This window comes from Vipera ursinii, assembly GCF_947247035.1.
Source record: "Vipera ursinii genome assembly, chromosome: 8".
Taxonomy (NCBI): Eukaryota; Metazoa; Chordata; class Lepidosauria; order Squamata; family Viperidae; genus Vipera; species Vipera ursinii.
In genome coordinates, this window is record NC_139519.1 from 11379684 (window position 1) to 11405615 (window position 25932).

Consider the following 25932-nt stretch of genomic DNA (forward strand, 5'->3'; position numbering starts at 1 on the left):
GATACAAGCCCTCCCTGATAAGGTATGGTGACTATTTCTCTGAATAATAAGAAACCCAGATAGGGTGAGATTAAAGGATGGGAGAAGAAATCTCACCTGTTTTGTGACTGAATCAATGAGTCTGACAAATAGATCTTGTTCAGTCCTGACACCTACAGGGAATAGGAAGAAAAAAGGATGAGAGAAGGATAAATTTGGGGTTCTTTCAAAGGATTTATTCCCCACTATAGGCTGCCTTCTTTCCTAGGTAAGCTGTTTAGAGAAGGAGACGCCATAGTGCATAGTGCTAAAGCATATGCACATACCATTCATATACAGACACCTTCATGGTTCATTACATCTATCTTCCTCAACCTGGACCATCCATATTCCATGGATGATCATTATAACTTCTAGGAGACCTAATCAAGACTAGCAGTAGTTACTATATATCAATAACGCCTTCCTTTCCAACGTTCTTCATCAGCCCAAACTGCTCTCCTTCTTCCTTCCCTCTCCCATTTTCCATGGTGACTTCTAAGCAGGACATTGGGGCAAATGCAGTGGTGGGATTCAGCCGGTTCGCACCACTTCGGCAGAACGGGTAGCTAATTTTTGGTTGCCCAGGCCCAGAATGGACTTCCGGAAGCAGCATCCACACAGAGAACCGGTTGTTCACATATTTGAATCCCACCACTGGGCAAATCTCCAGGGTGTCATTCAACAGACTAAATCAGAAGGCCTTCAAAACATAGGCAGATTGCCTTACTGTGATTTAATAAATTAACATGTCATTGGATCCAAACTAAGTCACACTTGGAATAGTTAGATTAAAACTGCCCTTCAATCAAGTTCAATTGCCTTCATGAAGCATTCTCAGCAGTTACCAACATGGTCACTGCCTTTTCCAAAAGTTGCTTATTTGTTCATTCCCAGTCTAGAAAACAGCTTCAGGATTCCCAAGTTGTCCCTCATCTCAATATTAACTGAGACAGTCCACTTAATTTCTAAGATTCGGCAAAGTTGGCTAGGTGCCGCTTCAAATAGACCCATTACAATCAATGGAGCTTAGGTTATTAACAACCAACTTAAGCCTCATTGATTTCATTGGCTCCAGACCAAGTGTTACATCTGGATTTAATCTTTTGCCATTCCTGGTACAAAATCATCTAGTCCCACATCTGAAATTATCAGATTGAAGCATGACTAATAGATTCACTATCCATTCTTTCTCTGCTTACATTCACAGATTGTACTAACCCAAACTGTGATTTGTTTGTCACTTAATGTATTCTACAAATCCAACTGTTGTGTTTTCTAAGCCATAACTGAGGAATCAGTGTGTTATGAATTTAATAAATGAATTTAATAAATCATACTTAAACAAGACATACGCATAGCTAGGTATGATGTGTGAATTAGGTTACTCTCCCACATACAAAGAGATAGGGTGTAGAGTGCAATCTACAGTCTAATCATGTCCCACCTCCCACCCCCGCCCCCCATCGATCAATTTCAGAAGAGAATTGGAGGTTCTGATAGTTGCAAGACCAGGTGATGCTTCTCAAACATACCCAAAGAATATAAAATACAGAGAGCATCCAGAAAAAAATAATAATAAAAAGTCATCCAAATTTGTAACCAAGGTTCGGGAGAAATGATGTACCATGAATGGATTCTACATGAAAAGCAGTTGCTTTCCACCCTCTGCATATAACAGGTGTGGTCAGGAAGGACAACAGCTTCCAATACAATGTTGTAAAGGTCGGCTGAAGGTCGGCTCAGCCTCACGGGCTGCAAATCTTTTAAAAGTGGTAACCCTGGAATATCTTTATGAAAGAATGTGCAACCCGTTCTCGTTCTTTACTAGGTAGCAAATGCGATGCTCTCAAAAAAAATGCAAAAATCCCTTATGATAAAAAGGAAACTGCAGTCTGGATCTGTACAGTAGAATGTGTTGCTGATGCTAGCTAGTAGCATCAAACTGAAACTGACTCAAGATGAAACAGGCATGTTTAGTCGTTTATGGACTCTTGCGAGTTGTTTGGGGTAGGCATGCCGCCCACCCACCCACCCACTCGATGCCTGGGTAAGTGTTCCCCCACCCAAAAGTAGCCTTCCTTTGTAGCTTTCCTAAACTCACATTCCAAAAGTAGTTCAAAACTATAGCATAAACCCCTGGGGAGAGATCAAAACTGCATACACATTACACAATGATTTGACATTCATACAGAGTTGTAGGTCGACACATATATTCACATTTGTCACCATCTGATGGAGACTAGGAGACGAACTCCACCATGTTAAAAAAACAACAACAAAAAACAGGGTTCCACATTGCCATGTCTAAGAGAAGCAGTATCAAGTCATTAACCTTTCCCCAACCTAATGTTTTCCAAGATGTATGGGAAGACACCTTGAGGACTAGTGTAATACCCCGGGAAAATGCCCACACTGGTTACAGGTGATAGAACCTTCAACTAAATATTCCAATGATATTTAGTATATTACCGTAGCACCCTTCTCTGGTACACACACAACAAAAAGACAAGCAGAAAAAGCCAAGGCTTAAAGTAGACTAAAAAAAAATTTTTTTAAAGGAAAAGAAATTTCCAGAGAAAGGGAACAGCAAAGAATTTCCATATTGTTGCCAAGAAAATTATACAACCTAACCATGAAGTATATAGGTGTGTGTGTCCATGACACCACCAGGGGTTGGCTTTACCTTTAAAGATGGCTTTACCTTGTTCACATCTGGAGGGCACCAGGTTTTGGGAAAGCTAACCCTGGTAATTAGCTTACTCCCTCATGGCCCTTTGTTGAGAGTAAGCTGGGGAAGGACTTACCATTGCTGTATAGAAGCTGCAATTTGTAGTGTGTTCCATTATTTGTTTTCTCGTTGCCCTGTTCCTGAGAAATGGAGAAGAAACAGAAAAAAAAAACAGTTCAGGACGAATCTGGGTTCACACATCACACTAAAACCCTTAATGATGACTTATTGAGTAAATCAACTAGCTTGAGTTGCCACTTCTAGAAACCACGGCTTAGAAATCACCCTGGCTAGCCTGACACAACACCATGAACCAGATCTTTGTGATTACTGGGATGTGTGAACCCAGCTAGAGATTTCCCAGAAATAAACTCATTCAGTCCTTGCAGCCACAGAATTAGTAGCAGCATCACCATCTTTCCTGTTCAGAAGTAAATGCCAATAACTCTGTCAATGCTTACCCACTGTAAGCAAAACTGAATCACGGTTTATTTAATTAATCCAATTTTCTCAACCCCATAGCATGTACAGTTATAAACTACTAGACATACCAGACACACAAGTTGGAGGGTTAACATGATCTACAAGTTGCAGCCTCTAAACTCAACAGAAGCTGAGTGAAAATGCCACCTGGGTTTGTTAAGGAAATTCCTTTTTAACACTAATTGCAGTAGTTAACTCATGCAAACTGAAGAACAGTTTGCTGAAAAGTTGGTTCTGTCAGGCTCCGGGAGCCCTGGTCCCAAACAACCTACATAATATATTGTCCCAATTTAAGACTCACGGGAGTGAGAATTCCTGAACAAGAGGCAGATTTTCCAACAAGCATTACATTTAACTGTCAATCGCCTTTCCCCAAGGGCTGCATATGCCAGCTTCATGTGAATACCATTCAAGGGGAGATATTTTGTGGTTTGGGTCCTACTAAAATAACCAGGAAAGGAAAGACAGACGGCCTGTTGGGCTAGTTCTTTTTCTTTCTGAAACTTCACAGAACTGGACACAATACTTCCAGTTCTAGTGTCTGTTTGAGAAATATATATATATATATATCTAAGGGTGTGAGGCAAAGAAAAGCAACTGAAAACGGGGCAGTTGACATTCTTTCTATCAAACCCCAATCAAGTCATAAAGGTCAGTTTAAAAACTAAGGGGGGACCTGAACAGAGTGGAAAGTTACAATATAAATTCTGACCAGTTGCAACAGCCCTTCTCTCTCCCACAAGAAGGAGAAGTTGAGTCAAGACTGCAGTCCTAAATCCTCGCCTGTTCTTTTGGAGAAGACCTGTCTCTTCCCCCCCCCCCCCAGAGGAGTAAATGTAGGGAGGGGCAACCTAGGCTGTGAAACCAACAAGGCCGGCCTTGAACTGCGGGTGAAATTGACTAGCCTTCCAGGTTGCAACCTGCAGCTCAAGGGGGGGGGAAAGGGGTGAGTTCTCCTTTTCTGTTAGAAATCAAAACTCTGCTGCTCTCTCTCCTCAATTCGGATTCGGCTAAATCCAGATTCGCCCCAGAATCCCATCCCAGCTTGGGGAATCAGGCAAGGGCAGCTTTTAAACTCAAGACTGAAATTGACCAAACAGGGCCCGCTCGTTTTTTTTTGTTTGTTTGTTTGTTTGCAAAAGAAACCCAGGAAGAAGGAAAAAGAGAATTATATTATTCAGGAGCCCAGCTTCCTAGGATCCGTTTTGCTTTTGTTTTGTTTTGCTTTGCTTTGCTTTTAAAAGCAGCTGCCTGGATGCCGCTGTCATTTTGGGAATGACTCTCTCTCTCTCTCTCTCTCTCTCTCTCTCTCTCTCTCTCTCTCTCTCTCTCTCTCTTTTTTTTTTTTCCCTAGCCACTTGATCGCGTTACACTCGTCACGGGAAGAAAGGCCAAGAGTCCCGCGGGTCTCCTTACTTTGTCGTTTTCCACGAAGTCCACGAAGGCCGTCCGCTCGATTTCCACGGGCTGGCCCTGGCGGTCGTAGAGAGCCAAGACGAAGTGGAAGAAGTTGGATTTCCTCAAGTTGGAGGGCGGCTGCTTTTCGAAGTGGGCTCGAGACAAAGCCACGCCGCTGGGGGAGGAAGGAGAGGGCAGCCGGGGTTAAGGCGGCCGAACCAGAGAACCGACCGAGCGCGGCCCGCGGTCAGCCCCTTCCCTCGCCCTCCGGCCCAAACCCACGCGCGGACAAGGGCAGCTGTCTCGGGTGGGCAAAACAGGCTCATTCCGGCTTTCCAAGCACACTTACCTGAGCGGGAAGCCCGAGGCAGGAAACTTCCCACGGATCCCGGCTTTGGATGTGTTCGGTTTGGAATTAGCCGGTGCGGGAATTTAACCAGCTTGTGACCGAGGAAATTAGCTTTCCTGGGTTAACGGATCCTGTGAACCAAGCCAAGGCTCTCTGATAAGTCATACCCTGGCTTGGCGCGAACACAGCCCGTGGACGTCTTTTTTCAAAAAGTGTTGCGCTGTTTAAGCTGCCTTAGGTTTTAAGGCCGCCCCCCCCCCCCGGATAAACCGCGACTGAGTTCACACAGCACGCAAAGCCGGATCCTGTTCCTATTGGGTTTTTCGCTTTCTCTAAGAAGCGAGTCGTTTTATGTTTGGGGCCTTGGGTGAAAAAAAAAACAACGAAAAAAAAAGGTTGCGGAGGGGAGAATCCGTTTTTATTACACTCCGCTCACACAACGTGCTAAGCCTTAAGGAAGCATTTATCCAACAAAACTCAAATGGCTAGTTGTCGGATGAGCTGAATCCTAAACCCCGTTTTAGAAACCGAACTACTGTGTTCAAGCAACACTCCTACACTATACACACACACACACACACACACAGTCAAAAAAAAGCCACCTTAGGATTTAGCCCGTCGTGTGAACCGGGCCGCGGACACAGAGCGCGCGCCGGAGCAGCGGAGATTCTACGCCTATTCCTTTTCGAGGCATCATCATCCCATTTAAACGCCTTTTTCTCCTTCCGTTCTGCAAACCGAAACTGCGTCTGCACCGTGCACTTTGACGACGGCTAACTTTCTAAGTCGCCCCGGGTCCTAAATAAACCATGGGCTCATCCTTTGACCCAGGTTTTGAAGCTGCAACAGCAAGCCATCAACTCTCCACCCGCTAGATTAAACTAACATTCAGACGGCTCATTTGCCGCTCAATCCATCCAGTGAATATTAAAAGTTATTAACCAACTTTTTCCCCCGTCTTCCGCCCACCTCCACCGCCCACTTCATCCGGTCGTGGACGGGGCTGGGGGGGGGGGTACATACTCAAACCTCGAGTCGCTTTTAAGAGCACGTGAAAAGAAGAAGAAAAGGGACAGGCGAGGGAGGAGGGGAAGGACAAGAGGTTCACCTGCTGAATTTCCCGTTTTCTCAAAAATAATGTTATCCCTGGTTGTTGGTTTTTTCCTCCCGCGGTTATGAAACTGAAATTGCGAACTTTTCAGTTCTATACACCGGCACCCTAGCCCAAGGCAGAACCAATGGGGTTTACTTGTGAGTAGACACGGATAACCGTTTTATTTTGCCATCTCCAGCCCTGTTAGATGCCACGCACCGAGTGGAAGGGCTTCTTCCTTCTCCGATCACGCAGCCGTCGATTATTAAACAATAATCCGGGTTAAAGCAGCTTGAAGAGACAAACTTCTATTGTCCCTTCAAGTCTTTCAAGACACTTCATATCCGCTCCACCACCACCACTAAATAAAATTCTGGTTTTAGATCCGCTCCATTCCTCAAGTTATTGTTAAAATAGCAAGATTGGAATTCCGGGAAGATTGTCCCGAAAAACTTCGGTGAGCTTTTGTTATTTTCAGAGAAAACCACAGTATTTTGCGCTGCTGGGCTTACACGGAGATAAACCCCCCTGAAAATCAGTTGAAGCTACTTTCGGAAGAAACTGACGTTAACCCTCACACCGCCTGCATTCACACAACCTACTGAACCACAAACAAGGGGGAGCATGTTTTAGCTGAGCTAAACAGAAATAGTTTAGGATTCCTCCCAAGCAAGAAAACTGGATTACTTTGAATAAATGGTACTTGAGTCAGCCACGAATAAGAGAGTCTGGGGAACCCAACCCCGAGGCGGCAGCATTTCCCAGACTGACCCAGCTCTTGAGGCTGATGCTGCGGGGCGGACCAGCAAGCTAAAAGGACCGGGCGGACAAAGAGATTGCGCTGTCCTAGGAGTCTAATTCGGATCAATGACGGGTGATCAACAGCGTAAGGGGACCTCTCTTCTCTTTTTTCCATAGGGTCACCGACGCCTAGTGCGCATTGATTGAGGAGGAGAGAAAGTAGAGGCTGCGCTGGATCGGAAAGTTTATGGATTGTTCACCTAAACACAAGATATAATCGATTCATTTTTTTAAAAAAACAACTTTCCCGGAGCTGCGAGCTCTCTCTCTCCCTTCCCCCACCCCCCAAAAAAACCACATTTTTTTAAAAAAAAGAAAAGCTCCGGGGTTTCAAATATTCCAGATATTTGAACTGGGCAATGAGACGACCCACGCACTTGCTCTGAGGCAGTTTCACTTGGATCACTTGGAAATCAGCGCATCTTCCCCACAAAGAGTCGGAAACCGTTCGATCCGGCGTCAAACTGGCCCGGAAATCACACTGGAGCGTGTTTATTCCAAGTCCAGCTTCTTTTGGGACTAGGAGTACAATCATTGGCGCTTCAACCGACTGCGCTGCTCTCTGTTTACTCGAGAGTGAAACTCCCGAGGATTTTTAGGAAGCTGGTGCCAAGGTTTTCGCACAAGGTCACAGCCTTCCCCCTTGCCAATTCTTATCTTCCTTTGCGCCGATCCTACGAACATACTCTAAATACTCTGAAGGGAATTTTACTGGCTTCCACCGACCTTCTGGAAACCAAAAGATCTTGGGGTGAGGCTTGAAAAGTCCGCTCACTGTAGAAGTAAACCCCGCCACATTGAAAGGAGTTAAAAGTCATTTTGTGTATACTTGTCAAGCTGACGAGTTTTTTTTTAGGATTCATAGACGACGCAACAATCAAAGCACAAGTCCAGTAAAGTTACCAGGGTTGAATTGGCATGGATAGATCCATCTCACCGCTTGGGAATAAGCTTGTCTCGATTAAATGGGATCTGTTTCACCATGCCTGCATCTTGATTTAAACTTAACAAACGGCTGGGGAAGTGTAGCCTTACCCGAAACGCACTTTTTACTCGTATCGAATTTCACCTCCGAAAACTTGGGGAGTCCGGCAAGAACGATTTTAGGATCGGGAGAGCGACTTCCGCTCCCCTCTCCGAAGGACCAGAAGATCAACTTCCCAAGCTAACGAGTTTAGGGCCAGGGACTAATTTGGGGAGCATTCGGTTTAAAATTGTCCTTGGACAGTCTTTGCATCCCTTTTAAACGAGGAACATTTGTAAGGGAAGTCTGATGGGGGGGGGAACGGTCAAATTCCCTTGATGGGGGTGGGTGTTAATCTAAAATCGCCTTTCTTGGCAGCTACAGAGAGAGAATGGAGACAGATTTGATTTCTGGAGGAGAAAACAAATAAGCGTAAAAGCCAGCTTCGAGCAGGCGTGGAGTCAGAACCGTAAATAAATAAATCCCGTTTTTTTTTTAAAGAACTGTGTGCATGAAGCTCACTCACCGAAAGATTCCACGAGAGATCTGGGATCTTTTCTTTTTTTTCCTCCGGAGACTTAGGGGGGCTGCTGCTGTACGGTTATGTGGTCCCAGGTGGGGAGGAAGGAAGACCTGCCTGAACCTTTTGAGGCTCCTCGCGCACGAGAGAGACCCCCGCGCCCCCCCTCCTCTCCCGGGCGAAGGTCGACCCTGCTTTTTCCTTCTCCGAAGGGAGAAGTTTACGCCCCAAGAGAGGAAGGAAAGAGCTTAGGTCTACTCCCTTGAAGAAGCGACCAAATCAATCCCGGGCCACCCTGTCCCTCACTTCCAAGCGAAACTTTTTGCGCCTCGGAGAGGAGGCGGGGGGGGGGGACTTTACCGGCTCTTTCTCAGCGCGCAAATCACCCGCTGCATCTAACGCCAAGCGGCTTGCTCCGCTTTCAAACCTCCCTTGAGCAAGAGTGACCCCTGAGGGGGGGGGGTCAGGGTAGGGTTTGCAGGGCTCGCAGGGGCGGGGGGGGGAGGAAGGTTTACCAGTCCCTTTGGCCACGTGGCTGAAGCCCCTTTCCGCCGAGTCCAAAAGGCTTTTTACTCCGGGGTAAGACTTTTATTGTTCACGGCAGCGGTCAAAGCGAAGCGTGCTGGGGCACAGGAATAAAAGCAGTGGGGTCGGTTTCCGCCGGCGGTTATTGTTTCGGCTCTTTATACGGCGTTTGGTTCCCAGCGGCGGTAATTCTGGTCGCTTGGAGCCAGAAGGCACCCCGTTTCAGGAGCAACTGAGTTTTGGAGGTAACGCGTCGGTTGCCAGCCCCTCCTCGCCAAGCCCGGATGACAACAAACTTTGGGGCTTAATTCAAACTTCTTCCGCAAGTCCCGCTTTCATTCTCTTCCTGCCGCCCGTTTAAATGGGAATGTCCCGCAGAGAGTAAAGGGCGCCTAACTTTTAATCCGTGGGGAAGGATCGCGCCGACCCTCTTTGCCGGACGCTGGCTGCGAAGTGAGACCCCGAATTCAGGAAGTCCCTGAACTCGGCAGGCGTTGCTTCCGATCCTAGAGCCGAGAAGCCAGCCTGAATGGAGAGGAGGCCTGGGCGAATAAAGCGGTGCAGAGCAGGCGTTTCCTGGCGTGCATGCTTCAGATGCCAGCTCTGTCTCAGCGGCCCAGTTCACACAACACAGGAAACTCTCAAGTGTGATTTGTTTGCTTTCGACTCATTACGTTCCGTCGAGCCCGCCAGTTGTCGTTTGAAAGGCCCGTGATCTGAGAACCCAGGCAATGTTGGTTTATTTTACGAAGCATGATTGATTGAGCCGTGTCTTTGCTGCGCTGTGTGAATTCAGCCCGAGTCGGAGCGCGGGGAGCCCGCATCCGCTTTGCTTCCCTTTAGTCATTCACCCAGGTCAAGTTATTAAGCTTCCAGGCACCTAACACCCTAAAACTGGCGTGGCCTTCTAAGCCAAGAAGTGCAGAGATGACCCCGGCCTTGCATGACTCTGATATCAAGTTCCATTCATTAGGTTTCCCTAGCCGGGAACCTAACCTTTGCTCCAGAGAAAGTGTCCCGTTGAGTCCACTTGTTTAATACGATCTTTTCAACGGAGTTTGACCTGAACTCCAGATCCACAGTGCTGTAAGCCACAGTTTGGATAACACGGTATCATTGAATAAGCCACTATTGGCTGGTGTTCGCGAAGCATTCGTGCCAGCCGTCACCCTTGTCACACCTCAGCTGCCGAGTTCAACTCAACCCGCCAAACAAACCAATGGCAGATGGGTTGAACGGGGGTTGTGTGAATCAGGCCTAAATGTCATTTGCGGTTCAGCACTCACTTCCCCAAGCGTCGCCTCTCGCCTTCAAGAGGCACCTGCCCTACACGTTTCCTTCGCACGGGGTTAGAATTAGCGCGGGCTGATCAGAAATAAAGACCCTGACATAAAGAGGGGGTCTCGGTTTCCTGCAGACGAACGTTGTTCGGTGCCAAGATTTCTAAAGGCACCAATTCAATTTGGAAGTTCGTAACTTCGGGCGGAGCAAGTTCTAATAAAAGATCAGGCGACCAGCCGCGGAGGCTACCACTTATCCTATCCTAGAGACCTTTGGGCGAGAAAAATGAGGATGGCTGACGGGGATGGCCAGACTTTCTTAAGAGGAGAAGGTGGGCAGCCTCCCTCTAGGACCGCTTCCTCCGAAATCAATCTGATTTCGGCTTTGCACCTCGGACCTGCGGGAGAGTTCTGCATCCTGAACTCGCTGAAGAACGGGCCTCTTAATTTCCTCTGGGCACACAGTGCCGTTCACTGCCTACCGAAGAGTAAACCCCCAAGAAGACTTCCTTCGAACTTGACTAGGCCAACACAACCCACCCCCCATTTCCTCGAAATTGGGTTTGCGTGCCGCAGAGAAAGCGCCGTGGTCCTCCTTTCCTAAGGATGAGAAGGGACTTCCCAGCCCAAGTGAACGTGTGCAGGAATCAAACCCGGGAAGAGATCGGCCTGGGACCGATCATCTAAAGGGGGCCTGAGGAGCAAAGAGGGGGACGGCAACCCCACCCCCCCCATACACACACACACAGAAGCCCAAGCAGGAAGGGGAGTCAGCTGCAAACTCAAGATTTCATCTACTTTACCTTTGAGCGGCGACGTTGGCATCCACCACGCCAACGTTCCTGACCCAGGAGCGGACCGGATCCATCTCCGACCCCAGCACCTTGTCTTTCAGGATCGGCCCTCTTCCTAACGTATCTTGGATCCCAAACATTTAAAAAAAGATACACGTTTATTCCAAAACCCAAACTAGGCTTTTTTTGTTTGTTTGTTTCCTTTCCGTGGAGCAAACTTCCAAAGCACCAATTCCTCTCCGGGCGAGGTCAGCCTCAGCGAACCGTCTCCGCCTTTTTCAGGACGAGTTGCGTGGAGGGTCTTGAAGGGGTTTGATTCGCTCCCCCCCCTCTTCCTCCCCCCCCAACACACCGGTCCTTTAAAAACAAAACAAAGCAAGCCTTAAACGAGATAAGGGGGAGGGTCTCTTTGCGCTCCCTCCCCCCCTTTTTTTTTCGGGTCTTTCGATTTTTGCAAGAGCCGAAGAAGTGGCGGCGCGGCTCTCAGCCACTTGCGAGGCGGCGAGTCATCTTCTCAGCAGCCGCTGCCGGAGGGAGAAAGCGGAGAAAACATGCCAGCGACGTCCTTTCTCCTACAGCGCAGGTCACCTGCTCGCCGGAGAGCCGGGGGTCGGCTTCGCGGCTGCCTCATCCACGAGGGGAAGGGGCGAGAAGAGCCAGAGCCAGCCGGGAAGGAGCGCAAAAAAAAAAAAGAAAGAAAAAAGTGGGAGGTGCGGGGAGAAGAAGGCCACGGGAAGGGGGGGCGGGAAGAGAAGAGAAGCAGGCTCAGTTTGCAAAAGGCAGAGGCGAAGCGCTGCCCGGGAAATTCTGATTAATCCCCCCCCCAAGACTGAAAACTGTGGCAAAGCGCGGCCGCTTTTCCGGACCGAGTTCACCATTGAATGGGTTACGGCCGGGGGAGCGAACGTCCTAGGAAAGGGGGCGGGGCGCCCGGCCAACTAAGGCGCGCCGATTTGCATAGGCTCGCCCCATTGGAGGAGAAAGGGAGAGCGGTTCTCCAACGGAGACGGGCGACGCGCGGCGTTCCGAGTTACGAGGGAGGGGGCACGGGGAAAAAAAAAACAACGCTTCGAGGGGGCGGGGCTGGCCAGGGTTGGTGGGCGGGGCTGGCCAGGAGCCGGGAAAGCGGCTTCTCGGATCGCGAGTTGACTCCAATAAATAAATAAATAAGTAAGTAAGTCAGTCAGTCAGTCAGTCAGTCAGTCAGTCAGTCAGTCAGTCAGTCAGTCAGTCAGTCAGTCACTTTACCGAAACGCTTCGCCTTTCGGTTTGTTAAACTGGCCCGGGTCGAAGGGAGGGGAACCTTGGGGGAGTGGGAGGGGGAGAAGGCAAGCTTCGTTTTCCAGCTGCGTCTCCGCAGCGATGAAGCATCCCGACCGTTCAAGCTTGCAGCGGGGACGCCTTCCCGACTTTTCAGCTGCTCCTCTCTAAATTTCACCTTGACGAAAAGCCGGGGCCGCCTGCCCTCCTCCCCTTTTTCGACATCCTGAACTTGCAACACCTTTCCGAGGGATTCCCTTCTGGTCTCGCTTCGCTCTCTCTGACCCTTCACCCTTTCCCTGTTATTCGCCGACGTTTCGCTGGGCTCGGGGCAGGGGGAGGGGGGGAGAAAAACGGGAGGTTTTTTTTATAAAGTAAAATAAAATAAAACAAGGGACAAATTCAGAGCTGGGTTTATACGCGTGTGCGGTCCTACGGGTGGCATCTTCTCATCCTTCTGCGCGCTTCCGGATGGTGGGAAAAAGATGGAAAGATCGCTATCCGAGTTGGCTTGCTCGTCGGTGAGACTGGTTTGCCAGAAGTAGGTGTTTGGGCGGGGGAACTTCAGAGGAAGAGGTGAAGAGGCGTGTTAAAATGTAACCTTTCACACGGCCCACTCCCACAGAGAGCGGTGTACAAGCCCCGCGTGCAACCACGTTCTTCATAAACTTTATTGTTTTTTTTTAAAGTCGGGATAGATCCATAAAGATCGGCGTTTCTAACAAACCTTGCCGACGTCCGTCCGTCTTGCTGGAAAGAATAGCACGTCCGTATATCAATGCAAAGCGGCTTGGTGTCAGTTCTCTCTTCCCCACCCCCACCGACCCCCCGTTCCTTTTGTACGGCGATCTGGGAGGATAGACCTGTCTCTGAAATCTATCTAGCACCGACGCGAAAACAGATTTCAAGACAATGCATGCAAATCTGGGCTCAGAAGCCATCTGCCAGAGTTGGACATCAGATGTCCCCCAGTTAAAGTGACAGAGGCCGGGTTCCCTTGCCTGCTAACTCCCCACCCCCACCTTCCAAGGTGCCGCGAAATTCCCTGCCTTATCCAACTCCTCGTTCTGAGCTTTCCTTTTATCTATTTCGAACTCGCTGCAAAACAAAACCTGGAAAAGTTCGCTGCCTTGAGATGCTTTTTAAAAAGCCTAAACAAGAATCTGATTAAAGCTCCTTTATGAATAAGCTTAGGAGGCGAAGGTTGGCGGGGAGTGGGGGGGTAGGAAATCTGGCTTTTGGTCAAATGTAGCGGGGGGGGGGAGGAGGGCAGGAAAGAAAAGGAGATGTCTAAATTATTGTGTCCGCATTGGTGACAGATCTGACAGAAGAGGACCAAATAAATCCGGAGGCCTTGTAATGCTCAGTAATAACCTCTCCTTCCTTCAAACCTGACACTCGCCCGTGTGTGTGTTTGTGTGTGTGTGTGTATAATACACACACACACATACATACATGCATGCATACATACATACACATACATACATACATATATTCTTTGTAGTCAACGCAGAGGAAATGAACACTATCAAAGCAATAGATTCAGTACTGTGACAGAAATATAAAAAAAACTTTTATTTATTTGCACAAACCCACGCTCAGAGGCGCAAACACAAATCGATCTTTCAGGGGGGGAAAAAATCTTCTTCCACTATTCATTGATGTGCTTTTCAGAAATGTGGGCGCCCGCACAGCCCCTTTTCGCGAGATCAGAGGAGAAGTCGAGTGGCTAGGAGTCCAAAAGCTTCACAGGGGACGTACAACCCATTCAAAGATTGTTCTGCCTATCATTAATCAATGAAGATAGGCTTTACGGGAAGGAAGGTTGGGTTGACTCTACCAGAAAGATTTTCTGGAGTGACCACTTGGTGTTGTTGGCAACCAACGAAATGTTATCTTCTTCCACTCCCGTCCTCCCCTTCCCCGCAACTCCAATGTTTGGGATTTACGGTGGTCTCCTAACCAAGTCTGGCTTCGTATCAAGCTTGATGGTGGCCCCTGCCTCGTACTGAAGAAAAAGCCTTCCAAATTAGCAGGACTTACACGCGGAGACCAATATGGAAGGATGGAGAGGAGGAGGCTACATGGATCTCAAACATGGCCATCCTGGTACTTGCAGATCTGTTGGCTTTGGAGATGGAGGCCACGCGAGGTCAGAGCCACATCCTAGATGGCAAGGTCCCGAGGCTTACTTCGGAGCAGAGCGGACTAACCAGGCAGACATTTCGCCCTTATTTTGGAGACCTCGGCTTGCTGCTGAAGGAGAAAAGGGCTCCGTGAAGCACGTTCGTGACTGAAAAAAAAAACATTTAAACTAAAGAAAAAGCATCTCAGACACAAATGCAGCACGGATTCCCCACCCCCCACCCCTCAACTCAGCCATCCCAATTCCCACAAGCAGGGCGGGGGAAGGGAGAAATGTGGTTCTTTTAGTGGGTGCCTTTTGGGGTGAGCCCCGAAAGTCAGACTCAGTAGGATCTCTGATCAAGGGGCTTACTAACAAAAAATGAGGAGGAGAGAAGAGGAAGAAAAAATAAATAAACCTTCAACTTGAACAAAGTGAAGAAAAGGAAGGAAGGAAGGAAGGAAGGAAGGAAGGAAGGAAGGAAGGAAGGAAGGAAGGAAGGAAGGAAGGAAAAGTTTCGCTTCCTCCGGATTTTAAAAGTGCTGCTTTTTCTGAATAAGAAGAAAAGGGAGGAGAGGGGGGGGGAAATCCCCTCCCGAGTAGGAAACCTTGCGGGAAGCTGGAGGCTAGGGGCTGGGGGAAAGGGAGGTCAGAGGTCAGGGGCACCCCCTCCCCCTCCCCCCATCGCTCTTCTGTAGCAGCTGCCACCTAAATACGACTTCGGGCTCTCCCCTTCCTTCTTGCCCCGGGGCCCATTCCCATTCCCATGATATTGAGTGGGTGCGTGGGAAGGGCGAGGGCCTTCTCCCCCCTGCCCAGCGCAAGGCCAAAGATAAACGTCCTCGTATTATGCAAGACCGGCGGAACCTCTTCTGCTCCGGCTTCTGTCCCGGCACCACAACGCCACGCGGAGGAGGAAGACGGACGGTAGTCTTCCTCTTCGATTCACTCAGCCTTTCTGGCTTCGGCTGACCCTGCCCCCTTATTTGCAGGCGTCGGGAAAGCTCTCCCCGCGGGAGGCTTCTCACGACGGCGAAAGGCGTCCCGATCCCGGTAGCCTCTCCGCCCGGGGAACTGCGAATCTAGCGCGGTCTTTGAGCCACCTGGCGACCTCAGCCCTTCCGCCTCGCCCCTCTCCCTTCCCCTCTGGAGGAGATTTGTGATACCCCAGATCGCTGGAGAGAGAGAGAGAGAGAGAGGAAAAGAAAGAAAGAAAGAAAGAGTCCTCAACAGCCGGACTGCTGTAATTTTTTTATTTTTTTAAACTCGCGTGGAAACGAGTTTTCCACTTTTTGCCCGACCTTTGCTTTTGCAGCCCGGCTCTTCCCGGTGAAAGGCGATAAGGCGGCCCGGGAAGACTTGCTCTCTTCCCACCGAGCAAAGGAAGGAAAGAGAGAGACTTTCTTTCTTTCTTTCTTTCTTTCTTTCTTTCTTTCTTTCTTTCTTTCTTTCTTTCTTTCTTTCTTTCTTTCTTTCTTTCTTTCTTTTTCTTCTTCTTCTTCTTCCTCTCTCTCTCTCTCTCTCTCTCTCTTCCCCCTTTCCTGGCGAGACCAGCAGCTGTTTTGATTTTTCTGGGGAAAAAACTCGCCGAACCGCGATGCATTTGCTACAGGTTTCCCCTGCAGGACATCTGGGCTCTCTTATAGGCTTAGCCACGGTGATCTGAACCAACCACGGTTTGGGCAATTAAGCCAATTTTCTGGATCCCCAGATCCGTTGAATCCTTAACGACCGATACGCGACGGTTGTAAGGGTATTGGATATTTGGGGGTCGGTGCTATACAGAAACGACCCCACTCGGTTGTAACTCGAGCGCGTCCCGGGAATTGTTTAATTCGATCATGGAGCTGGAGACGCGCGATTCCTTGACCCGGATTAGGGGTTACCTTTTCTCCAAAGCGTGTAAGGGTCGACCAAACCCTTTTAAAGAACTGCGGTGGAAATTCCCCTTTCAGACGTGTGTGTGTGTGTGTGTGTGTGTGTGTGTGTGTGTGTATGTATGTGTGTATGTGTGTATGTGTGTATATATGTGCATATACATATATATGTGTATGTGTGTATATATGTATATATGTGTGTGTATGTATATGTATATATATACATATATGTGTGTATATATACATATATACATATACACATACACATACACATACATACATACACATACATACATACACATACATACATACACAAAGCTTCAGTAAAAGGGGTGAGTTGCGCTTCAGCTCACCCAAGCACTGAAGGGTAAAAATGCCCCACAGCCGCGAGCCCATCATTTGTGGAGCAAATCCCTGTTGAACTCAGTGGGACAAAAAAATAAAATCCTGCGAGTTTGGCCTCATCTTAAGGTTCCTTCCAGTTTAGCTCTACGGAAGGCTAATAATTAAGAATAATTAGACTTTGTCATTGGGGATCTTCCTTTCCACACCCAGGACGTGATATATTTAGAGGTAGACTGCCATTGAATGCAGAGGTTCCATATCAAAAGGCATATATTATGCTTAGGCACTGAAGTCAAATTCCTTGTATGTCCAATCACACTTGGCCAATAAAGAATTCTATTCTAGTATGGAGTTTCCAAATTGGCAGAAACTTGCCAGGGTAATCCCTTTTACCCAGGAGCAAACTCGTGGCTGCTTCGCTAGAGATGGAAAGTAGAACCTCTTGGAAAGTTAAGGAGATGCTGGTCTGAGAAGGGGAGGGGTGTGTGTGTGTGTGTGTGTGTGTGTGTGTGGTTGCTTGGAGAGATAAGTGAAATTTCACTAGGAAGAATTTTTTGCAGAATGTTTTCTTGTTGCAGACAGAGGTCTATTTGACATCAAGCTGAGTTTATTCCTCATCTTAAACCCTCATTTATTTTAACTGTGAATAAACAATAATTAGATTTGCATAGCATGTTAAGCAGTATGGTTTGTTTATGGATCATCTTGACTGGGTTCCCATATTGAGCCTAGCCATGACATAATTTATTTGGTTGGCTTAATTTAATTGTATTCTTCCAAATACAATTAAATTTCTAATCACTTTGATTTGGGACGGACTAAAAAAAGTACAGATAATATTTTCAGCCTGATTGTTCACCAGGAAACAAATCTAAAGCACCATCTCAGGGATCTGATTAATATATGTTACCCTCCTTGTTTTTATTTAATTTGCTAACATGCGGTGGACATAAAAACAACTTTTTTCAGATTAAAGGGTTAAAGTTTTGCTGGCTCTGCAGTGATTTGCTACCCAATTAATACATAGAATAATTTCTAGAGAGGTCCAATCTCTGTTACGCACATAAAACAACTAACATTCTTTATTTTGCAGATTTGAACTTTCAATGGAGATTCTGAATCTAGACATCCATGCATTTTCTCTTTCATTCTCAGCAGGGATGGGGAGGTGGATAATATATATCTTTTCAGTTTTAAACTATAATGACAACTCAGCCAAGATACTTTAGCATTTTAAAGAAAAATAACACACAAAGAGCTCTCCAGAATAAAGCCAAACTGGTACATTTAATGCAGAATTTTTTTTAAATCAGCTGCCTAAGATTTTGACCTAGAAAATCATCTAACTGTATAGCTTTGTGCCTCAAGAATCTGAATTGGTGCATTCAGTACATTCATCCTGGGAGAAGCTCTTTAAGAAAAGGGAATGGAGGCCAAGAGGTGATACTTTTTCATTGTAGAACTGAAGTAAAGGAAACCTATCCTCTTGGAAGTAGCTTACTCCATCTATTACAATAATCCCAGAGTTTGTTAAAATGGGGTTGCTCTGGAGAACATTTGGTGGCTATTATGATGCTGTTATCTGCTCTTCTTTATCAGTAGCAGTTAATAATTGCTCCATCGTCATCATCATCTGGATTACTGCACCAACATTTTATTTTATTTTTATTCTTGATCATTATTTTATTAAAAGTGTATATCTTTTCTATACAATAACTATATTTGACTTGATGACAAATATTTTAAGTGTTATTTTTGCTTGTAATTTCCAGGAGTCTCTTGGGAATTTAATAGTATCCATCAGTCAGTCTGCCTCCTGGTTCTTGACATAGAAGTACAGGTTGTCCTCGACTTAAAACAGTCCCTTCAGTGACCATTTGAAGTTACAACGGCACTGGAAAAAGTGACTTATGACCATTTTCCACACTTATGACCATTGTAGCATCCCCATGGTCATGTGATTTACATTCAAAGGCATGGATGGAAACTAATCAAGGAGAGAAGCAACCTAGAACTAATGAGAAATTTCCTGACAGTGAGAACAATTAGTCAGTGGAACAACCTGCCTCCAGAAGTGGTGAATGCTCCAACACGGGAAGTTTTTAAGAAGAGACTTGACAAACATTTGTCTGAAACGATATAGGGTTTCCTGCCTGAGCAGGGGGTTGGACTAGAAGACCTCCAAGGTCCCTTCCAACTCTGTAATTCTGTTATTCTGACAACTGACTCATATTTATGATGGTCGCAGTGTGTCCCGGGGTCTTGTGATCCCCTTTAGCGACCTTCTGACAAGCCAATTCAACGGGGAAAACTAGATTCCCTTAACAACTGTGTTAATAACAACCACAGTCATTCACTTAGCAGATGTGGCAAGAAAAGTCGTAAAATGGGGCAAGATTCTCTTAACAAATTTTTCACTTGGCCGACATAAGTTTTGGGCTCAGTTGTGGTCATAAATTGAGGACTATCTGTATTTGTTTAACAGCCATTCAAAGTTGTAAAATGGGGCAAGATTTGCTTAACAAATTTCTCACTTGGCCGACATAAATTTTAGGCTCAGTTGTCATAAATTGAGGACTATCTGTATTTGTTTAACAGCCATTCAAAGTTACAACGGTACTGAAAAAAAAGTGGCCCATGACTGGTTTTTACACTTACTGCCAAGCGATGGGGAAATTAGGAGATCCAGGCAGTCTGAATGAGTCTAAAGATTTATTGCAAGCTTAAGCTCTTTACAAGAATCTGACCAACCAGAGGTCAAGGGAAATGAGCGGGAAATGAAAGAGGCATTCAAGGTGGGCTGGAAATGATCTCTTCTAGGCACACAGGGACTCATGACTTATGACGTATTTGACCCCTCCCTCAGGCTCAGGCTGGTCACCTCCTAAACTTACAACCATTGCAGAATTGCAGGGTCCAATCTGGCTCGGTGATCCGGATCAGAGGTTTTGTCTTCCGAGCTTTCGGACTTGTGCTCAGAAGCTCTGATCGCAGTAACCGACCCTGATTGGATCCTGCAACATTATCCTGGAATGTGTATATTCACCTTCATTTATTGCATCATTCTCAGAGTCACCTAATCCAAATCTGAATGTTTGGCAGCCAGCATATATTTACAGTGGTTGCAGAAGCCCGGGCTCATCCGATCACCATTGGTTGACCTTCCCAGTTGTCTTCCAACAAGCAAAGTCAACGAAGGAAGCCAGGTTCACATAGAGAACACTTGATTTACTTAACAATTGCAGTAATTCACTGGACCATGGCAAAAAAAAGGTTAAATTTGTGCATGGTTCAATTAACAGCCACCTTGCTTAGCCCTAAAAATTCTGGTCCCAAGTTTGTTCATAAATTGAGGACTACCTGTAGCCCTAAACCTATTATAGGAAACCTTTAAAAAGAATAGAATAGAATAGAATAGAATAGAATAGAATAGAATAGAATAGAATAGAATAGAATAGAATAGAATAGAATAGAATAGAATAGAATAGAATAGAATAGAATAGAATAGACCTTGGAGGTCATCAAGTCCAATCCACTGTTCAGGCAGAAATTTTATACCATTTCAGACAAATGGCTGTCCAGTCTCTTCTTAAAAACTTCCAGTGTTGCAGCATTCACAGCTTCTGGAGGAAGGTTGTTCCACTGATTAATTGTTCTCACTGTCAGGAAATTTCTCCTTAGTTCTAGGTTGCTTCTCTCTTTGGTTAGTTTCCATCCATTGCTTCTTGTCCTGCCTTTAGGTGCTTTGGAGAATAGCTTGGCTCCCTCTTCTTTGTGACAGCCCCAGAGATATTGGAAGACTGCTATCATGTCCCCCCTCGTCCTTCTCTTCATTAAACTAGACATACCCAATTCCTGCAACTGTTCTGCATATGTTTTAGCCTCCAGTCCCCTGGTCATCTTTGTTTGCCAAGCATCACCAGCTATTTTCAAGCGGTGTGCCACTGAATGTTTTCAAGGATACTTACAGAGGCAGATTGATCACATAAAAACACTGGGAAAACAATTCATACAGACCGTGCACACCTCATAGAAAAGAAATGGGCTGGGGCTGCTACGAAAACAAGCAGACAGTTCCAGGTTTACTTGTGCTTAGAAAAGGCCCCCTTAAAATCTCTAGGGCTTCTGCTGGGCTTATTAAATGAGCATGTCGATTTCAAGGTTTGGAAACAGAGACTGCAAAACAGAAATGACCATAGTAAGGTTGTAAAGATCCTGTTTAATGTACTGATTTTACACTGGCATAGGGAGCTGAGAGGACAGGTTGAACGTCTGCTTTTTCAGCTGATTCATTTAGCAAGTCTGCTTTCAGCCCGGTGGAACTGGAAGGACTTCAGCAGGCCTTCCCATAACGCTTTGCAGTGCAGATGTTCTCTATAGCCAGTGTGCAGGGGTGTTCTTTGCAGACAAGCCAATGCAGATTCCCTCAAGGCAGAAAGTTTGAAAACAACTCATCCAAATATAACATCTCCATGGATTAGTAAATCTGTGCTCTGAGACACCATTGGGAGCAGACACACACACACAGACACACAGACATATATATATATAAAACCTGAACTCATCTGGGGCTACAGATAAAAGAGGAGCCCAATATTTTTAGTGAAGACAAATGGTTTTAGAAAGTTTCCAAAACTTCTACAAGAGCTTCTTCTTTCTCCTAGAAAAAATATATGTATTGGTCAGAGGTTAAGGCCCATTGAGTCATAACTTGGGGGAAGCTGGTCAGGATCTTTGATCCAGTACATGTGGCGCATGTTTACTAGACCAAAGAGGGATGGGGGTTTAGTTCTTCACTGCTTTCCCAATTAAAATATTCTCCATTCCCAGGGCTTCTGCAAATCCTCTGGGGAAATATTGCTGGATCTCACACAGGTAACTGTATCTCCCTCCTGTGAGTCACCCCATGGAAGAGGAACGGTAAATATAATGATTCCCTGGAGTAGAACTCTGGGCACCAATTCAGGAGGCCTCATCTAGATGACCTTGGCTGCTGTTGAAAACAGCTTAGCAAGATTCAGACAGGCTAGGAATATCACCAGGAAACCTTGCAATTTACTTAGCCTAGCATATTACAACTAAAAGTAAAAGCCTCAGGAAATAATGGCAAACACTATTAATATGGCTCGTGAAAAGCAATGCACATGCACTCCATTTGAAAGGGGGTGGGAAATCTAAGCATCCCTATTTAATCATTTAAAAAGAAGGAAGATGTACATTATCCATTTGAAAGTGTTACTTTTCTATAAATGCAGGAGGAAATGAATAAATCTATTCTTAATTGTAGAGGTTTTTTTTAACCTCTATGTTATTGTGTACAAGATATGTACTCCTACATGTAGAAATAGCATCAAGATCACGACAATTACTTTATACCACACTAGTGAGGTCACACTTGGAATACTGCATCCAATTCTGGTCACCACAAAAGGAAAAGAAGTTGTTGGGATCCTGGAAAATGTGCAGAACAGAGCAACAAAGATAATAAAGGGTATGGAGGCTTAAGTGGTATGGTGAATGGTTGAGGGATCTAGGTATGTCCAGCCTAATTAAAGAGATCAGGAGGGACATCCTAGCTGTACTTGGGCTGTCCCAGAGAAGAGGGGATTGACTTATTCTCTAGGGCACCAGAGGGCGGAACAAGAAGTAATGGATGAAAGCTTGTTATAGAGAGATCCAGCTTAGAAGTAAGGATACATTTTTCTGACAGTGAAAACAATTAATCAGTGAAATAATTTGCCTCCTGTGGTCAGGCTGCTCCATCACTGGAGGTCTTCAAGAAGAGTTTGGACAAATTTGACCGGGATAGTATAAGGTCTTCTGCCTTGAGTAAGGGGTTGGACTAGAAGACCTTTGAGATCCCACCCAGCCTTATGATTCTATGTTCTATCTTCTACAACATTTACAGTAAAAGGTCTACAACAAAGGAATGGGTTGACCCCCTTCACCTAAAACATCTAAGACCTTTCCCAGTTTCACACCAGCATTCCTTTGCAAATCCAGGCTATTTCTGGGGGGGGGGGTGTTTGCTGGAGAGCCGCTACTGGAAAAAAGCCCCGTGAAAGATGCCGATTCCTGAAATTTTCCCTGGGATTTAATTGCAGATGAAGGAAGCCAGGGTGGCTGAAGACCCCTCTAGAGGTCATCTAGTCAGAGGCAGGATATTTATTCATGTCTTGCTTGGTCTTTTTGCATATTCCAGGCACAAGCAGTTCAATTCTTGTCTTAGAAAGAATGTCTAAAATAAACCGTCTTTCATCAAATCAAATGAAAACTAAAAAAAAATATGCAGGAAAAGTTCTCTCAGAAATTAAATGCCAACAGAGGCAGCTTAACAGTGGGGTTTATCCTGGAAGCCAACGAAGGACTCAGCTTCTGTGGGAATCAGCCGTTTCGTGACCAGGTAGATGGGGAAAATATTTTCAGGTTATCCTAGAAATATGCTGAAACCCACCAGTTAGTTGCTCAGGCAGCCTTTACAAGGGTTGCATGTGGCTTTTGGGGGTGGGTGGGTGGGAGGGAGTTTTTTTCTCACATCATACAGTGTTCCTTTCCAATAGCATTAATTAAAACCAGCTCTCCCAACTTTTGTTTTGGAAGTTGGGTGCTTTGGATTATCATTTCATCATCTGCCACCGGATTTGGTTTCAGAGAATGACAGAATTTATTTGCTTAAAGCCGCAGAATGAAAGTCTAGGAGATCCCAACTGTTAGGTTTTGCCAGATGTCAAGATAAGGGTAGCGCATGTAGACGGTTGCTTCTTTTCACTCCCTTGTTTCCCCGTTTAAAGATTGAAATTGCTTACAGACGCTCCACACTGCTGCAGAAAACCTGAATGGTGTGTTATTTGTGGGTCCACCCTCGCAGGGTTTGCGGGGGTGAGAATGTTTGAGAGCAGAAATCCTTGGGAAAAAAGCAGAATCTTTAAAGTATTCTGTATTTTTGAAAGTAAGCTGAATCATATATTGAGAACAAAAGGAAACTGTTAGAATGTTAAAGTTGATTTGTATTTGTCCACACTGAAAACAAGCTAAAAACAAACAAACACCAATCCAGTTGACAAAATGAAGATGCAAAAATAATGGGGTTCAGCCAGGGCCATCTCCTCCTAACCCCTTTGAGGTGTTAAAGACCACGGGATATGAGTCTTTCAAAATGGTTGCTATGAAGGAAAATCGTTAAGTTTGCCTACTTGATGTCATGCTACCTCTGTGAAGTAGCACAGGGGAAGAGTCCAAGAATCAGGAGCTGGGTAAGATAAGAGTTACGTGAATATGACAAACACCTGGGGTCTCTAGTTAAAGCTGACTTTAAACCAGTTCCTCTTGTATTACAGTTGAGTAAAAGTAAATTGGTTTATCTGCTCAATCAAAATAGCAGCTGGGGTGTCCAAAGCTGATGTAGAAATGGCCCAATTTTGATTAGATTACCTGTATTAGATAACCTTTATTGTCATTTTTTTGCTGTGGGCACAATGGCACACATTAAAAATGAAATTTAGTTGCTTTCTCTCAAAGTGTACACATACATAACACACATTTAAAGCATACTATATACAACATATGTATAGACCTACACCCTTACATATAAGTAGCATGTAAATATTATTCACTGTCCATCTTGAATACATAACGGAAGGAGGAAGCTTTAGAGTTCACAAGGTTAATACTGTATGGAACAAAGCTGTGACTAAATCTGGATGTTCTGCTTCGGATACCACGGAGCGTCCTCCCAGAAGGTAACAAGGAAAACAGGCCGTGAAGAGGATGTGTAGTGTTCCAGACAATCTTGCGGACCTTGCTCAAGCAACATTTCTGTGCTATGTCCTGGATGGGAGGGAGGGAACTGCCAATGATCTTTGTTGTCACTGTGTGTTGGGGGGAGAGAGCACGGGGGGGGGGGAGGCTCAGCTAATCTCAATGTACACATGTTGTACTTTGGCAATAAAGGTTTATTTATTTCAGCCATCCTCACCACTCTCTGCACCACCTTCCTGTCTGAAGTAGGGATGCTTCCAAACCAGACTGTGATGCTGTATGACAGGATGCTCTCAATCGTCCCTCTGTAGAAAGTGGTCAGGACAGGAGCAGGAAGATGTGCTTTTCTCATGCGACGCAGAAAATGCAGGCGCTGCTGTGCCCACTTCACCAGTTTTTCGCTGTTGAGTGACCAAGCCAGCCTACTCGTTAGCTGCACACCCAGGAATTTGATTCTGGGAACCATCTACACAGATGAATCGTTAATGCACAGAGGAATGTGGCTGTGCCTGCCTTTTCTGAAATTTCTGCCTAGGTGAATGAATGCCCTATGTCCAGCCTTCAGACATTCTGCTTTGTAGGACCACAGTGTCAAGACTTTGATCAAGAGGGTTAGGGTAGGAAGGACTGTTGGCTTGACTCAACATACCGTAATGGCCCGAGGCTAGGAAAGCTGTGCATCCCTTTCTCAGACTAGACCAGGGCTAGGCAACCTTGGCTCTTTTATGACTCGTGGACTTCAACTCCCAGAATTCCTGAGTCAGCTATGCTCACAAGACCCATCACAGATCTGCACTTGACATACCCACACCTAAAGCCCTTATAAACAGAAGAACACTGACGTCCCCTAAACTCTGCAGAAGATGTTACCTAGCCTGGTAATGAAACGTTCAGAGTCAACCCAAAAGCTCGGAGAACGAACCTTCACTCTCACCCCTAATACCAGCTTTGTCAACACCAAAAAGCATTAAAAGTAGTTCTTGACTTATGACCCATAACGGGAACTAGAATTTCTGTTGCTAAGCAGGTGACTTGCTAGAACCATCATCAATACTTGGCGATTGTCAAGTGCCTGAATTTTGATCACAGGATCAAAGGGATGTTGCAATGGTTAGGGTTAGTAGGGGATCGGTCCTAAGTCATTTTTTTCAGTAGCATTGTAAGTTTGAACAGTCACTAAATGAGTGGTTGTAAGTCAAAGACTATTGGTATTGAGGTAAACTGGGACCATATTTAAACGTTTATTTCTGGAATCAAGGAGAACAGTATTTTTTTTTTCCTAAAAATTGTTTTAGTTTCCTGGAATAAATTTTCAGATTGGGATGGGGTAAATTCATGGAGGATGTCTATCAAGGACTATTGGTCTTGAAGATTCAATGTTACCCCAAGGTTGGCGATATTATTTCTCCAAATAGCAGTTGGTTTTGGTGACATAAAGTTATGTCTCCACCATCTGTTTGCGGAAATCCCAACAGCATCTGGTGGATCCCTGCAAGAAACCCAGAGCAGGTCCTTGTCCTAATCCTGTTGGCCTCTCCTTATGACCTGATATCTGAAAAAAAAAACATTCTGACGGTCATAATCATTTTAAATCATTTTAAAGACTAATTC

General features: G+C 45.8%; 1 protein-coding gene across 3 annotated transcripts in view; it reads right to left on the reverse strand.

Moving 5' to 3' along the window:
- The window catches only part of EBF2 (EBF transcription factor 2), a 225915-nt gene extending 214689 nt beyond the window's left edge, over positions 1-11226 (reverse strand). For all 3 annotated transcript variants that reach the window (XM_083368400.1, XM_083368399.1, XM_083368398.1), the window contains exons 1-4: positions 10966-11226; positions 4649-4805; positions 2826-2889; positions 97-152 (exon numbers count right to left, since the gene is read on the reverse strand). In XM_083368400.1, the coding sequence (XP_083224526.1) occupies positions 97-152; positions 2826-2889; positions 4649-4805; positions 10966-11096 (408 nt within the window). In that variant the 5' untranslated portion in view covers positions 11097-11226. The remainder of the gene's footprint in view (positions 1-96; positions 153-2825; positions 2890-4648; positions 4806-10965) is intronic.
- Between the last annotated feature and the right edge of the window lie 14706 nt (positions 11227-25932).